Raw genomic sequence first — 13,696 nt, forward strand, 5'->3', positions numbered from 1 at the left:
CCATATGGAAACCCTAGTGAAAAATAAATATACTAAAATGTATTTGAAATACATTTATTTCCTGCTAAGTATTATACTAATATATTTACAAATGTATGTTCTTAATAAAAAATACCCTGCAATTGTACTTTTGGTATACTAAATAGAGGTCGACCGATATATCGGTCGGCCGATATATCGGGCCGATATTTGTCTTTTTTTAATATATCGGCATCGGCCGATATCCGTGTTTAGTAGCGCCGATTTAAAGCCAGGCACGTCCGCGGGCAGCCCTGTGTTATTTTTCACAGCGCATCGCACACCGCATAACTAATAAAAGATTAGACTATCAGCTCCTCTTTGAAAATGTTTTAAACATTTTAAAACAAGCTTTTTAATACTATTCTTCTCATTTGTTTCACTATATGTACGGGCCACAAGATAAATAATGGAATAAATTAAGACAGTTATATAGGCTACCGTTATCAGCATGTTATGTTGAAATTCGTCTCTGAGGAAAAATGCTCTGTTACTGCAGCATCAGGCAGCTCCGTCACTTTTACTTTCACTTTGAATACTGATCGAGGTCGATCTTTTACCGGCATAACTCTTCCGCAAAGTTTGCACGTTGCTTCTTGTATGATATCCATTGGCTCCCCTTCATGGTTGAAACTTTCGGCTCGCGAGGGGGCCGTGCGGATTTGCGCTACGCCACTGGGCATGAAGTGTATGACATTTGTTTGGAAGCATGGTTTGATGCAGACAATAGCCGGGTTTCCATCCAACTTTGCATTAATGAAAATTCAGCTCAAGAATATGCACATCTGCGTGTGTTTCCATCAACTGTGTAATGCGAATAAAAATGGACATCAGCCTAATAAAGTGATGTGTTCCGACCAATGTCTATATATATGCCGCACAATTATCCTCATTAAACCTGTCTAACGTTAACCGTCAAGAATGTCAGAAATCAGTAAGAGTTTAGAACTGTTCATGCATACAAGGCTGTGCAACATGACAACGTTTTTAATTGATTTTTATTTATAAAGTTTTTTTATTTTATTTAAATGTTTATTTAAGTTTACATTTATGTTCCAACAAAATTCTGCTTGATAAATGCTCTAAAAATTATGTAAATGATTGACAGATTTTGTTTATATTAGCCTACCTGTTTTATATATTTAATACTTGGTCAGTTTATTGATTTGTTTGGTTAACTTTGGATAAATATTTTATTTTAATACAGTGCAGTGCACAAAAAGATTAAGATTTGAGAGATGGTTCAAGTCAGTATTCAATAAATAATGTTAAGTTTAGAAATGTTGTGCATCCACTTATTATTAGTGTGACATTTTAGCATGCAAATGAAGGGGAAAACTTCAAGATATCGGCCCTAAAAATCGGCAGCACATATCGGCCATCGGCTGACCCTGACCTCTAAAAATCGGCATCGGCATCGGCTATAGAAAAACCCATATCGGTCGATCTCTAATACTAAACTGGTATACTTAAAGTCTGCTAAATTAAACAACTAATTTTGTAATTAATGTGCTTTAATATTGCGGAAGTAATGCTGAGGTCCAACTGAAGATATACTTATGTATATTTGATTGTGCTAAAGTGGAACTATTGCAAGTATACTTTAGGTACACTTTAAATATCCTGCATTTAAAGACTAATATTATTCAGAGTTCATGCAATCCTTATCAATATTGACATTAAAACACATTTTAGGCTTAATATTAAGAAATGTGCATTGTGCACAAGTAGTACTCCAAATAAAGTTTAATTATAATTTTTATATCAGTAAGTCTGAAGCGATATGTCATTAAATATGTTAATATATTTGAACTATACTTAGAATGAAATAAATGTATTTTAAATATTTTAGTTTTTTTACTAGGGAAGCCAGAAAAATATCAGAGAATTTTTTTTCCATGTCATGGAAATTAAGTTCATGGAGATTCCCTTCGGGAAAATACATTTTTGTACTTGTTCTGTGATCTAAGGTATTAATATATTGCATAGTGATGTCTAATTTTTGAGCAAATAATTTTTAAACTGGTTCTACCCTAATCACAAATAAATGGAAAGGTCATGAAAAAGTCATAAATGTTTTATTTTCCATGTGCCTTTTTTCTTACAGCATGTGACGAATGGAAGGTCCTTCCCAAACCAAACTTGCACAGAGACGTGAATCGCTTTGGACATACAGCAGTAACCAGTAATGGGTGAGAAATGCCCCCCCACACACAAACTCTCACAAAATGTTGTCGTCTACTCAACCATCTTTATCTTCTTCTCTTTCTAGATCCATGTATGTGTTTGGGGGTTTCTCTAGTGTCCTTCTGAATGACGTACTGATATACAGGCCGCCCAGCTGTGAGGCCTTCCTGGGGCAGGAGCGCTGCGAGGCCGCAGGCCCTGGCGTGCGCTGTGTTTGGAAAGGGGGCCGCTGTGTGTCCTGGGAGCCTAGCTTCACTAACAGTACTACACCTGCTCCGTTCTGCCCTGCCAAAGCTGGTAGGTATCTGGAAGTGCTGTAGAGGCTACCACCCTCAGCTAAAACATTTTCTACCGTGCCCAGGCCAAGGAATCAGTCTTGTGTGTATTGATCTAAGCCCTCGGGTTTGTCTGCTACATTGTGCACTGGCTGTGTTAATGAGAGAGTAATGGAGGGGGCACAAGCTGTCTGAAGCAGACACAGTGGACAGTTTCCCACAGCTCTCCTCTGCTCTGCAGGACTGCCAGTCTGTTTGATCTTTTGCCACATGTCAGAACACAACCAATCACACAAAACCAGCCAGAACTGAGTCTTTGAGAGTGAGTGTGTGGACCTCCAGCCAATGCAATATTTGGCTTTGTTGTGTTTGATTTGAAATTCAAACCTGAGGTCTTGAGAGGCACATGCTGGGATAATCCCTGGCAGCGCTGGCCTTGTTTATGTTGCGTGTGTGTCTCAGTGTTTTCTTCACCGCTGTTTGCCACTGCGGAATCTCAAGTGGCAAGGGAAAAAATATGAACCTGGAGTCTAAATTAAATCGTATGAGATAAAGACTGTGTTCTATGAAATAATGGCAAGATGCTGGAAGCACTCAAACACAAGCATACAACATGACTATTGTTGTCAGATTTCTTAAGTAATTACGCTTATGATCCAGTTTTTTTATTTAATCAGTCAAAATGACTTGATAAATCAGTCACTGAATTATAAATGAAGCAAGGACTGTTTTATCTACTTAAGGTTGGTGAAACTTAAATGTAATTATTTTTTAATAATAACTTTTAATAACATTTAATTAAAATACTTATGTAATAAATATTTGCTATTTTAATATATATATATATATATATATATATATATATTTTTTTTTTTTTTTTTTTGTAAACATTTTAATATTTTTAAAGTAAAACAAACTATAAATTAAATATCAAAAACAATAAAACATTGAGAGGGGGCTGTGTGTGTAAACTAGGATTTCCTCACTGCAAAAACAGGGTTTGTAATAATCACTGGTATTCTTTTTTTGCTGTTAGAGAGACAGAAAAAATAATTTTTTGAAAGAAATCATTACTTTCATTCAACAAGGACTCTTTGAATTTATCAAACGTGACAATAAAGACTTTTACATTGTTACATAACATTTCTGTTTCAAATGTAAACAGAAATGGTTTTCAAAAAAGCTTCGTGAATGCACATCTTTAACTATAATGATTTCAGTAAGTGAGTATCAATTGAATAACTGCTCTGATGGATTCATTTCTGATGACATACTTCATTAGACAGATTCAGACAAGGCTGTAACCCTGTCTTGAACATTGGGGGGGGGACTTTTTTTATATATAAAGCATAAAGAAACAGAACAGTGAAGGAAATTTTGTGATGTCCAGAAATCAATTTTAATAATACATTGAGAACTCATCTTTATTGTGATAGTTTCATTCTTACACCTACTATATCAACGATACAAAATATTGTTAGTCCCGAGATTCTTCACGTTAGTGAATAAATACATAGATCTGCAATTATTATTTGAATTCCCTAATGGTCTGGTGGTAGAAGTTTTGTTAACTGTGTCAGAGGTTCCGGGTTCTAATCCACCCTTGTATAGTTTGATGGTTACAGCCCTGGATTCAGATATTTGCTGTAGATTCAGCAGCTGTGCAGGAAATGTTACTGTGGTGTGTGTGTGTGTGTGTGAGAGAGAGAGCTTTTTAAGGCTAAGGAATGGGAAATAAATGTTTCTGTAGTGAAGTAAGGACATGGAGACACTCTTAATTATTGAATAAAGGATTGTCAAAGGATAGAGATGTAGAACAGAGGCTTCTTTGATTCTTTACACAAGTCCCACTGTTTGAAGTCATGCAATTGGAAGTAAATGGGGAATGGGTGGAGTTTGAAGTGCTAAACGTTTCTCTTCTACTTTGGTTAAAAGTTTGATATGAGAGTTGGCTTTGGAAAAGCTTAGATGTTCCTGTAGATTAATGTATGCCTCATAACTGTTGGACAGTAATACTTAAGACTGTCACTTTTTGGGGTACTAAACTCTTTTGCCCTTCATCTCACCCTTTCTACTTTATTTTTTTCGATCTGTCTCTGCTCTAGCCACGGTGGATGAGAGATGTTACCGCTTCTCAGACTGCACCAGCTGTACCGCCAACACTAATGGATGTCAGTGGTGTGAAAGCAAGAAATGCATCTCAGCTCTAAGTAACTGCACTGCTGTAAGTTGGCCTTCAGAGGGCACCAGTGCTACACTTCACAATTATATGTACTAGTAGTCCTGTGTTTGTTGATATCACTTTTTATTTTCTTTTTACTAGACGGTTAAGAATTTCACCAAATGTACAATCAGAAATGAGCAGATTTGCAGTAAGATGGCCAACTGCAAGAGCTGCTCCCTCAACTTCAGCTGCCAATGGGATCCTCAGCAGCAGGAATGCCACACCCTTCCTGGTATGAACGGTAGAGGATTGTGGGAGAGATTTTTTATTTTGTGAACAGAGACTGACAATCAAAATTGGGCTTGTCAATTGGGCTTCAGACATGATTCACAATTGATTCCAGTGGACTTTGCCATTAACACGCTGCCAAGTTAAAGACATGATGAGCATACATATAAATAGCATGCTTATATTGGGTAAAATAGACAATTTAGTTTAAATACACTCATCTGCCATCTAAAAATTAATTTTATTCACTGAGCTTACCACAGTGCATTATGGGCTTATATATTGGCCAAAAGAAGCTATCTTGCCTTTTGGAACAGCTTTTATGTGAGGAGTGCACCTTAAAAGGTTGACAAGACAGGAAGGTCACTAGATTTTTGTAACTCATTCTGTTTTTAGCAAATTTAAACTGGTACCAATTCCCTTCTCTCTACTATCTTTGTTTTTAAAGGCACAATATGTAAGGTTTTTTTGCGGTAAAATATCCAAAAATCACTAGGCTAGTGTTATATATTTTGTTCAGTTGAGTACTTAAAATATCACAAATGTTTCCAACTATTTGTTAATCGTGAGAAAATTGCGATTTTAACCAAGGATACGGGACATTCCGGGAGTCACCTGTCAATGGCGTCATATCCGTGTTTCTGGTTTTATGTTGTAGAAACCATGGAAACACCAAAGACGCTTTAATATATTACATGTTTTATTAAGCAAGGGATCAACTATTTGGTTACATTTATGGACAGATAATGAATTATTGTTATATAACTCAACATGTTTAGTCTTACTGTTTAAATCTAGTTTTCTTGATTTTCAGAGAGTACCATGCTTTTACTATGCCTCAGAGAAAAACACTATTTTGTCAAGTAGCTAAGCATTACAGCATTTTCTCCATCAGACAATACATTTTAAAATTAAAGGATTAGTTCACTTTCAAATTAAATTGTCCTGATAATTTACTCACCCCCATGTCATCCAAGATGTTCATGTCTTTCTTTCTTCAGTCAAAAAGAAATTATGGTTTTTGATGAAAACATTCCAGGATTTTTCTCCATATAGTGGACTTCAGTGGAGCCCAAACGGTTGAAGGTCAAAATTATTATCTAGAGAAACCATTGCTCATTTTCTTAAAAAAAAAAAAAAAAAAAGAAATTATGTAAGTTTTAACAATAAATGCTCATCTTGAACTAGCTCTCTTCTTCTCTATTAGAATTCCAGCAGTGTAGACACTGCTAAGTGTATTACTGCCCTCCTCAGGTTTAAAGTTTGAACTAATTGTTATATACTTGCACTAGAATATTGTATATGACAGTTTAGTTCTAACTTTGACCTGTGGAGGGCAGTAATACACTTAGCAGTGTCTACACTGCCAGAATTCAAATAGAGAAGAAGAAGAGCTAGTTAAAGATGAGCATTTATGGTTAAAACGTATAAAATTTTTAATTTTTTTTTTTTCTAGAAAATGAGCGATGGTTTCTGTAGATAAGACCCTTATTTCTCGTCTGGGATCGCTGTAAACTGTAATTTTGACCTTCAACCGTTTGGGCTCCATTGAAGTCCACTACTTGGAGAAAAATCCTGGAATGTTTTCATCAAAAACTTTAATTTCTTTTCAACTGAAGAAAGAAAGACATGAACATCTTGGATGACATGGGGGTGAGTAAATTATCAGGAAATGTTAATTTGAAAGTGAAATAATCCTTTAACTCGGCGTCATCAAGCTACTCCTTTGTTTTGAATAGGTGACCACTAGCGGCGAAAAATTTCCATATTGTAGCTTTAAATTTAATTTGGGTTGTACTTGAATTTTGTGCTCTTTGTAATTTCTGACCTAAAGAAACCTGAGAATCAGGATACCTTTTGTCTTCTTTGAATTGTAAATTTGCTAAATGATTCACTCTGATTGTGCTTGGCATTTACCACAATTTCTTTAACCATCCACTTTGCTTGAATTAGCCCTTTTAGAGCTTCACTTGGTTCTAAAGAGTAATTTTCATTATGTTAAGAGCTCTCCTGCTGTCTCTGAAGAACAGAGATCAAACGAGAAATGGAAAAAATATGAGGTTTGAGTTAAAAGCTCCTAATTCCTCTACATCTCATGACCTCTTTGTAGCCCAGCTGTGTGGAGACGGCTGGAGCAATGTTGGGGAGGCCTGTCTGCAGATCAACTCCAGCAGGGAGAGCTATGACAATGCTCAGCACTACTGCAAGAACCTGGAGGGAAACATCGCCTCCCTTACCACAGCCAAGCAGGTGGACTTTGTGCTGGAAGAATTGCAGAAGTACCAGCAGAAGGGAAAGGTTTGTGTCTGCTCATATATGCACTTCCAGTCAAAATTTTGGACCCACATTCTCATCCCTTATCAATGTATTCCACATTCTAGAATGATAGTAAAGTCATCAAAATTATGAAATAACAAAAATAAAAGTATGAGAATTATGTAGTGACCAAAAAATGTCAAGCAAATCAATGCTATCTTATATTATATAGCCAGCCTTTGCCTAGATTACAGCTCTCCACTAGTCTGGCTATCACCAGACCAAGCTCAATTTAAAATTGAACATTGGTCTGGGGAGTTTGCTATGTATTTCCTACTGCACAAGAGGCGTGATCAACGAGCATTAGGGACGGTCCTTCAACCAATCAGATCAACGATCCAGGTGACGTACTTTGCAGAGCGATGCGAAAACTCCAGACAGGTTTACCGTGTGTCTCAATCAGCTCCCTAGTTCAGTAGTCAGGGCACTGATCAGGGAATCAGCCACATTCACTTTCATGATATACTGATTCACGACCTAGGGAACTAGGGAGCTGATTGAGACGCAGGTTTAGTTTGTATTGGTTTGTAGCATTGATCCGCGGTTTGCAGAAGCAGCAATGGCATCGAGCGATTTTTGCAGGTTGTGCAAAAAAACATGAAAGTGATCGGTATTTACACCCACTCGAGCGATTTGTTTGCTAACTAAAGAAGTCATTCAGCATCATCGAGAGTTTAAAAGGCGACTCTGATACTGTTCTGGTTCAGTGTAAATGAACGCGGAATATAGCCGCCCTAAACTACGTGACATTGTCATGACAACCAAAAAGAATTCCAGTCAGCTCAGGCGGCGCGAGATTCAAGAAGCAGGGAGACGAAACATATAGAGCAAATAATAAAAATATTGTCTACCATCAAGGGGCATTGAAGTAAAAGAGTCCTGTACTCACATCGTGAAGCAAACCACCAAAATAACAGCAGAGAATTGTCGTGTGTCATCAATCGCCGTTTGTAATCTTCCTATGAAGAGACTGTCGGATCAACGCTCTGCTACATTTCTCTCAGATAAGGTAAATGCTTAACACAGTCGGCGTCACTGTGATTGTGCATTGTTATTGGAGAGACGGGTAGATCAGATAGAGTTTGAAAGCTGCTTGCCGTCGCTTCTCTATCGTCATCGTGTTATACCCGCCAATAGCGAGCAAGGTGGATAAGCCAGTCTGTGATTGGTTCCCGCAAAAGTGTAACAGCACAGCAGAAATGAATGCACTGGTTTCCAGACTGAGTTGCCGAGCGAAATCAAATCGCCGGCAGATCAGGCTGGGTTTACCCAGACTAGCTCTCCACACTTTGGTCATCATTCTCTCAACCAACTTCCACTTCTGGGATGCTTTTAAAACAGTATTCAAGAACTTCATATGTTTTCTGGCCACTTGTTGGCTGATTTTCCTTCACTATGCAATCCAACTCACCCATTTGTTATATTAAAATGTTAGTTTTATAAAGAAAATCATACTAAAGGCCTATTCAGACAGCAGTTGTGTCTCATGTGGATGCCTGTAAAAATAAATTTGCATTGCACCTCATTGATAAAACTCATGCATTCGTATTGTGATTTATTCACGGTGGAGATGCGAAGTTTTGTGATTTCTACGAGCCTAGGAATGCGGTGCTCGCTCGGTCAGTCGCATGATTGTCTGCTGTAAATAAAATGTGTCATGCTTGGAATAATAAGAATAAATTCATATTTCATTTAATAATAGGAAGAATAATATCCTAATTATTGTTTGATTATTTAAATCTCCTGTTTAAAAATAGGAAGGTAGATGCACTATAGTTGAAATGGTTTTCTGTCTTGCATTTTATCTCAAAATGATGCATGTCATTTTAAAAATGTGGAAATTTACATGAGGTAAACATAAAAAAGCTGCCTGGTTTATATTTTTAATGTATGTAATATTTTAAAATTGTATTACATATCTGTTGCTGCCACAATAACGGTCCATTTCAAATGTTTATGTGCTTTTCTTCTCTTTCTCCTTTTTGTTCTTAGCAGCTCCCACTTGCTGAGGTGGAGCGGTGATGAAATATTGTTCTTGTAAATACTTTCCAGCATTTCAGTAATAAAAGTGTACATTTTTAAAACGCATGCAATTTACAGCGAGGCACAACAGTTATCGTACAGTGCTCTGCAGTGGTCAAAAAGGATTTAAACAGTGAATTTTGAATTGATCTCTTCTTGTAAACTCAGAGATGTGGATTGGGATGGCAGTTAAATTACCACACAACCTTGGTGTGTGTCAAAAAACAGTAGGTAATTTCGGCCAGGTATTTTTACGTGGGTGGTGGGAGAAAAACATTCTGGATTTAGATGGCAATAAAATCACTGACTATCCCATGTAAATGTTGAAAATACCTTACGACCCCATGAGAAACAATTACAGTCAGAATAGGGCTATAGACACAATCCTAGTTTCAAACATTTAAGCATAAGTCTTTAGATCAAACGTTTTTTAAGATCATGAAAAACAAATTCAGTCGAGTGTGTCCAAAATTTTGACTGGCTTTTTCACTATACCTTTTGAAAGTTTGGGTCAGTTTTTGAAAAAAGTCTCAAACTCGCCAAGGCAGCATTTATTTGATCAGAAATAGAGTAAAAGCATAATTTTGTAAAATATAATTACAATTTAACATGTTGTTTTTGTGCTTAAGAAGCATTTCTTATCATTGTTGAAAGCAATTGGGCTGTTTAATATTTTTGGGGATTTTTTTTTTAATAGTCCTTTTATGAATAGAAAGTTCAGAAAAACAGCGTTTATTTGAAATAGAAATGTTTTTTTTATTTTTTTATTAAAAATGTTTTTATAATGTCTTTTGATGAATTTAATGCATCATTGCTTAATGAAAGTATTTATTAAAAACAAAAAAAAATATTACTGACCCCAAACTTTTCAATGGTAGTGTATACTCGCATTCTATGAACATAATTATGATTGATGCATCCTCTGTTCAAAATTAGTTTAGTCCCTAATTTTGTTAATGTTTCCTGTGACTCATTGTGTTTGTCCTCCAGAAACTGTCCCCGTGGGTGGGCCTGAGAAAGATCAACGTGTCATACTGGGGCTGGGAGGACAAGTCTCCATTCACTAACACCTCTCTGCAGTGGCTGCCCAGTGAGCCCAATGACTCAGGCTTCTGTGCTTACCTGGAGAGAGCTCAGGTGTCTGGCCTCAGGGCCAATCCCTGCACCGCCAACACAGATGGCCTCATCTGTGAGAAACCAGTCGGTGAGTCCCTATTCCATTCTCCTGTTCCCTTTATTTTCATTGAAAATGAGCCCATATACATAAGCAATCCCTTTTCACTAACCTCATACATATTTTCTTTTCTGCAGTGAGCCCGAACCAGAACGCCCGTCCTTGTAAGATGCCCTGCTCACTGCGAACCACCTGTGAGAACTGCACCAGCCAGGCCATGGAATGCATGTGGTGTGGAAGCACCAAACGCTGTGTGGACTCCAATGCCTATGTTATCTCCTTTCCCTATGGCCAGTGTCTAGAGTGGCAGACAGCTGACTGCGTGTGTGAGTGTCCTTATTTACATATTGTGGCCATTAGTCATGATGAAGAATCTATGTTTTTTGTTTTTGTTTCTGATTTTCAGGAGAAAAACAACTGAGCGCAGTACAATTTGTTAAATGTACTAGTAATAATAGTACTACACTATTATCGGTAGCACTATGTAAATATTAGCCAAAATATATACAAAAGGAACCTACAAATGGTAGTAAAAAACATTTTTTTTTTTTTTTTGAAAGGGTGCATTAAATTGATCAAAATGGACAGTAAAGACATTTATAATGTTACTGTTAATGTTAAGACTTACATTTCAAATAAATGCTGTTCTTTTGAACTTTCTATTCATCAGAGAATCCTGAATATCAGTTTTCACAAAAATATTAAGCAGCACAACAACATTGATTGATTGATTGAACATTTCAACATTGATAATAAAAATTATATATTTATTGTGCACTAAATCAGCATATTACAATGATTTCCAAAGACTGGAGTAATGACTACTGAAAATTTTGCTTTGATATCACTGAAATAAATTACATTTTAAAATGTATAAAAAAAAAAAAAAAGTAGTTATTCTAAATTGTATCAATATTTCATAATTGTACTGTTTTTGCTGCATTTTTACTTTATTTTTAATAAATGCAGAAGTTTTGGTAGTGTATATTTTTAAACGTATGTATATATTTTTTTTTAATAATTGTTAATTTTCTTTATAAGAATATTTTGGGCTTTGAACTGATTGTACATATTTGTTGGTGGGAAATGTTGTATGTTGGAATTACAGGAGCTGTTATCGCATGTAGCCATGTTTCTTGGAAGGGTTTCCGTGTGAGTCTTCCCAGTGATGAGAAATTTGCTCTGTGGAGCTTTTCAGAGAAAGATACAACCAATCAGTGCCTGTCAGCAGCCTGGATAGTGTGGGTTCTTCATCTCTATCAGATCTGTTGTTTCATCCCATTAGCTGAACTGCTTGGCCTCTGATCCGCCTGTAATGTGCAATTAGTGTTTCAATTTGTCTGCCTAAGCATTCGCTCTTCCCTCTTGGCTATTCAAGAATGGATTCTTATGGCACGTATCGGCACGCTAAGTGATAGAAACTTTAAGGAAAACGTGATGGTGAACGACATTAGGTGGAAGTGTTCTGCAGGGAGTATTAAAAAAGAGGCCTTGACATCTCTCAAACACCTTAATGTTCCTGATTTTTCACTTTGCTTAATGTGTAGTTCACATTCACATTCAGTGCTATTGAACTTGTTTGCTGTGTATTTATTTGGTACACAGCTGTGCATATCCTGTGTTATGCCAAGTTATGTTTGTCCTTCAGACTTGAGGCTTTAAGTGCTCATGATGTCTTATTTCACCCTATCAGATAGTGAGGTAAGAGTACAGGGGACACATGGACACTCTCCTGACTGTAGTGTGTTTTTATGACAGGCCTAGACTTTCTGATAGAACTTCCATTATGCTCAGTCTGATGGAAAATGAATTAAAAGCTCTCCGCCAGAAAGAGGTGGTACGAGTCTGCAAATCTGTCTGGCTGAAGAAACCTTTTTGTCACCAAAATGTATCGCTCCGTCCAAGTGATGGTTACTTAACGTTTCAACTGCTCCACCATAAGCCCCGGCCTGTGTCAGTGCCATTTTAAAGATCTATTTCTGCTTCATGTTTTTCTTTTTTTTTCTCTCAGTTTTTCTTCTTTTTCTCTTCAGGGTGCTTTGTCTCTGTCTGAGCATGCTTGGATGAGTTTGACCCACACTTGTGAAGGTGTATATTTTTGCGCGGCAATGATTTGCACCGGGATGTGGGGAGCTTGTGTGTGTCGACCCCGTATTGTAACAGTCTGATATATTCGCCCTTAAATCTGGCGGCTGCTGCCACTGCTTTGTTGGGCTGAAGGGCATTTGTTTATAGTCGGTTTGTAGCATGTCCTTGTCGCACTGCCAGACATCATCTGTTTGACTATTTGTCCTACATCTCTTCGTTTCTCTGACTCTCTCCACAATTATCAGCGACACTTGAAATTTAACTATTTAAGACAGTTACACTTCAAATACATTTTGTTCCAAAAGATGGTTTGTGTTATTTTAGATAGTGTTGGTTTCTCTAATAAGTTTGGTTTTAGTTAGTTATGTGATGCTGTAAAGACTAGGGATAGGAATCACAGGATACCTTATGATACGATACGAAACACTATACATGGCTCACGATACCGATAATATCACGATACAGTAATTCTGAGATAATATAATGCTAGACAATCTTATAATCATACATCACGATATGTGTCTAACTATGAAAACAAAATATCTGTGAAAAGGTTGTGCAGGTTTTCTCTTTATTCAAGTCCAAACTCTTAGAAAACAGCACAAAGTTTTTCAGTCTGTAAATTAAATTTGACGTTTTAAGCAAATTAAATATTTTCAATGAGATCAGGGTGATGGTGTTGCAAGTGACTATCCATGTTCATGGTATTACTCATGCACTTCACTTTTACCAGGCAGTTCTTGCATATTACATACTCTTTGCCGATTTTGTTTGTCCCATTTATGGTATAAAAGCCGAAGTGGGCCCAGACTTTGGACTTAAAGGGATAGATCACCCAAAAATGAAAATTATGATTTACTCACACTCTATCCATCCTAGGTGTATATGACTATCTTCTTTCAGACGAACACAATCAGAGATATATTTAAAAATATCCTAACGGGGGGCATGTTTTGAAGCCCCCCAAAAATGCATCCATCCATCATAAATATAATCCGTATTAGGGCTGCACGATTAATCGCATGCTATTCTCACGCGCATTTCGTCAGTAAAGCCGGTTCCCTGATTACCGCTAAATCGCCATCACCTGTTTTTAAACAGAGCGCCTTTTAATAGACGGAGCCGTAGTTCACGGACAAGCCACGCAATATCGCGTTCATTATC

At 37.0% G+C, this 13,696-nt stretch overlaps 1 protein-coding gene across 2 annotated transcripts in view; it reads left to right on the plus strand.

The window, feature by feature from the left end:
• Positions 1–13,696, plus strand: part of atrnl1b (attractin-like 1b) — a 109,052-nt gene that overhangs the window by 24,028 nt on the left and 71,328 nt on the right. For both annotated transcript variants that reach the window (XM_048171138.1, XM_048171139.1), the window contains exons 11-17: positions 2,126–2,210; positions 2,291–2,502; positions 4,586–4,704; positions 4,804–4,936; positions 7,043–7,230; positions 10,261–10,474; positions 10,582–10,770. In XM_048171138.1, the coding sequence (XP_048027095.1) occupies positions 2,126–2,210; positions 2,291–2,502; positions 4,586–4,704; positions 4,804–4,936; positions 7,043–7,230; positions 10,261–10,474; positions 10,582–10,770 (1,140 nt within the window). The remainder of the gene's footprint in view (positions 1–2,125; positions 2,211–2,290; positions 2,503–4,585; positions 4,705–4,803; positions 4,937–7,042; positions 7,231–10,260; positions 10,475–10,581; positions 10,771–13,696) is intronic.

The sequence above is a fragment of the Megalobrama amblycephala genome, linkage group LG20 (assembly GCF_018812025.1).
Source record: "Megalobrama amblycephala isolate DHTTF-2021 linkage group LG20, ASM1881202v1, whole genome shotgun sequence".
NCBI classification, from domain to species: domain Eukaryota; kingdom Metazoa; phylum Chordata; class Actinopteri; order Cypriniformes; family Xenocyprididae; genus Megalobrama; species Megalobrama amblycephala.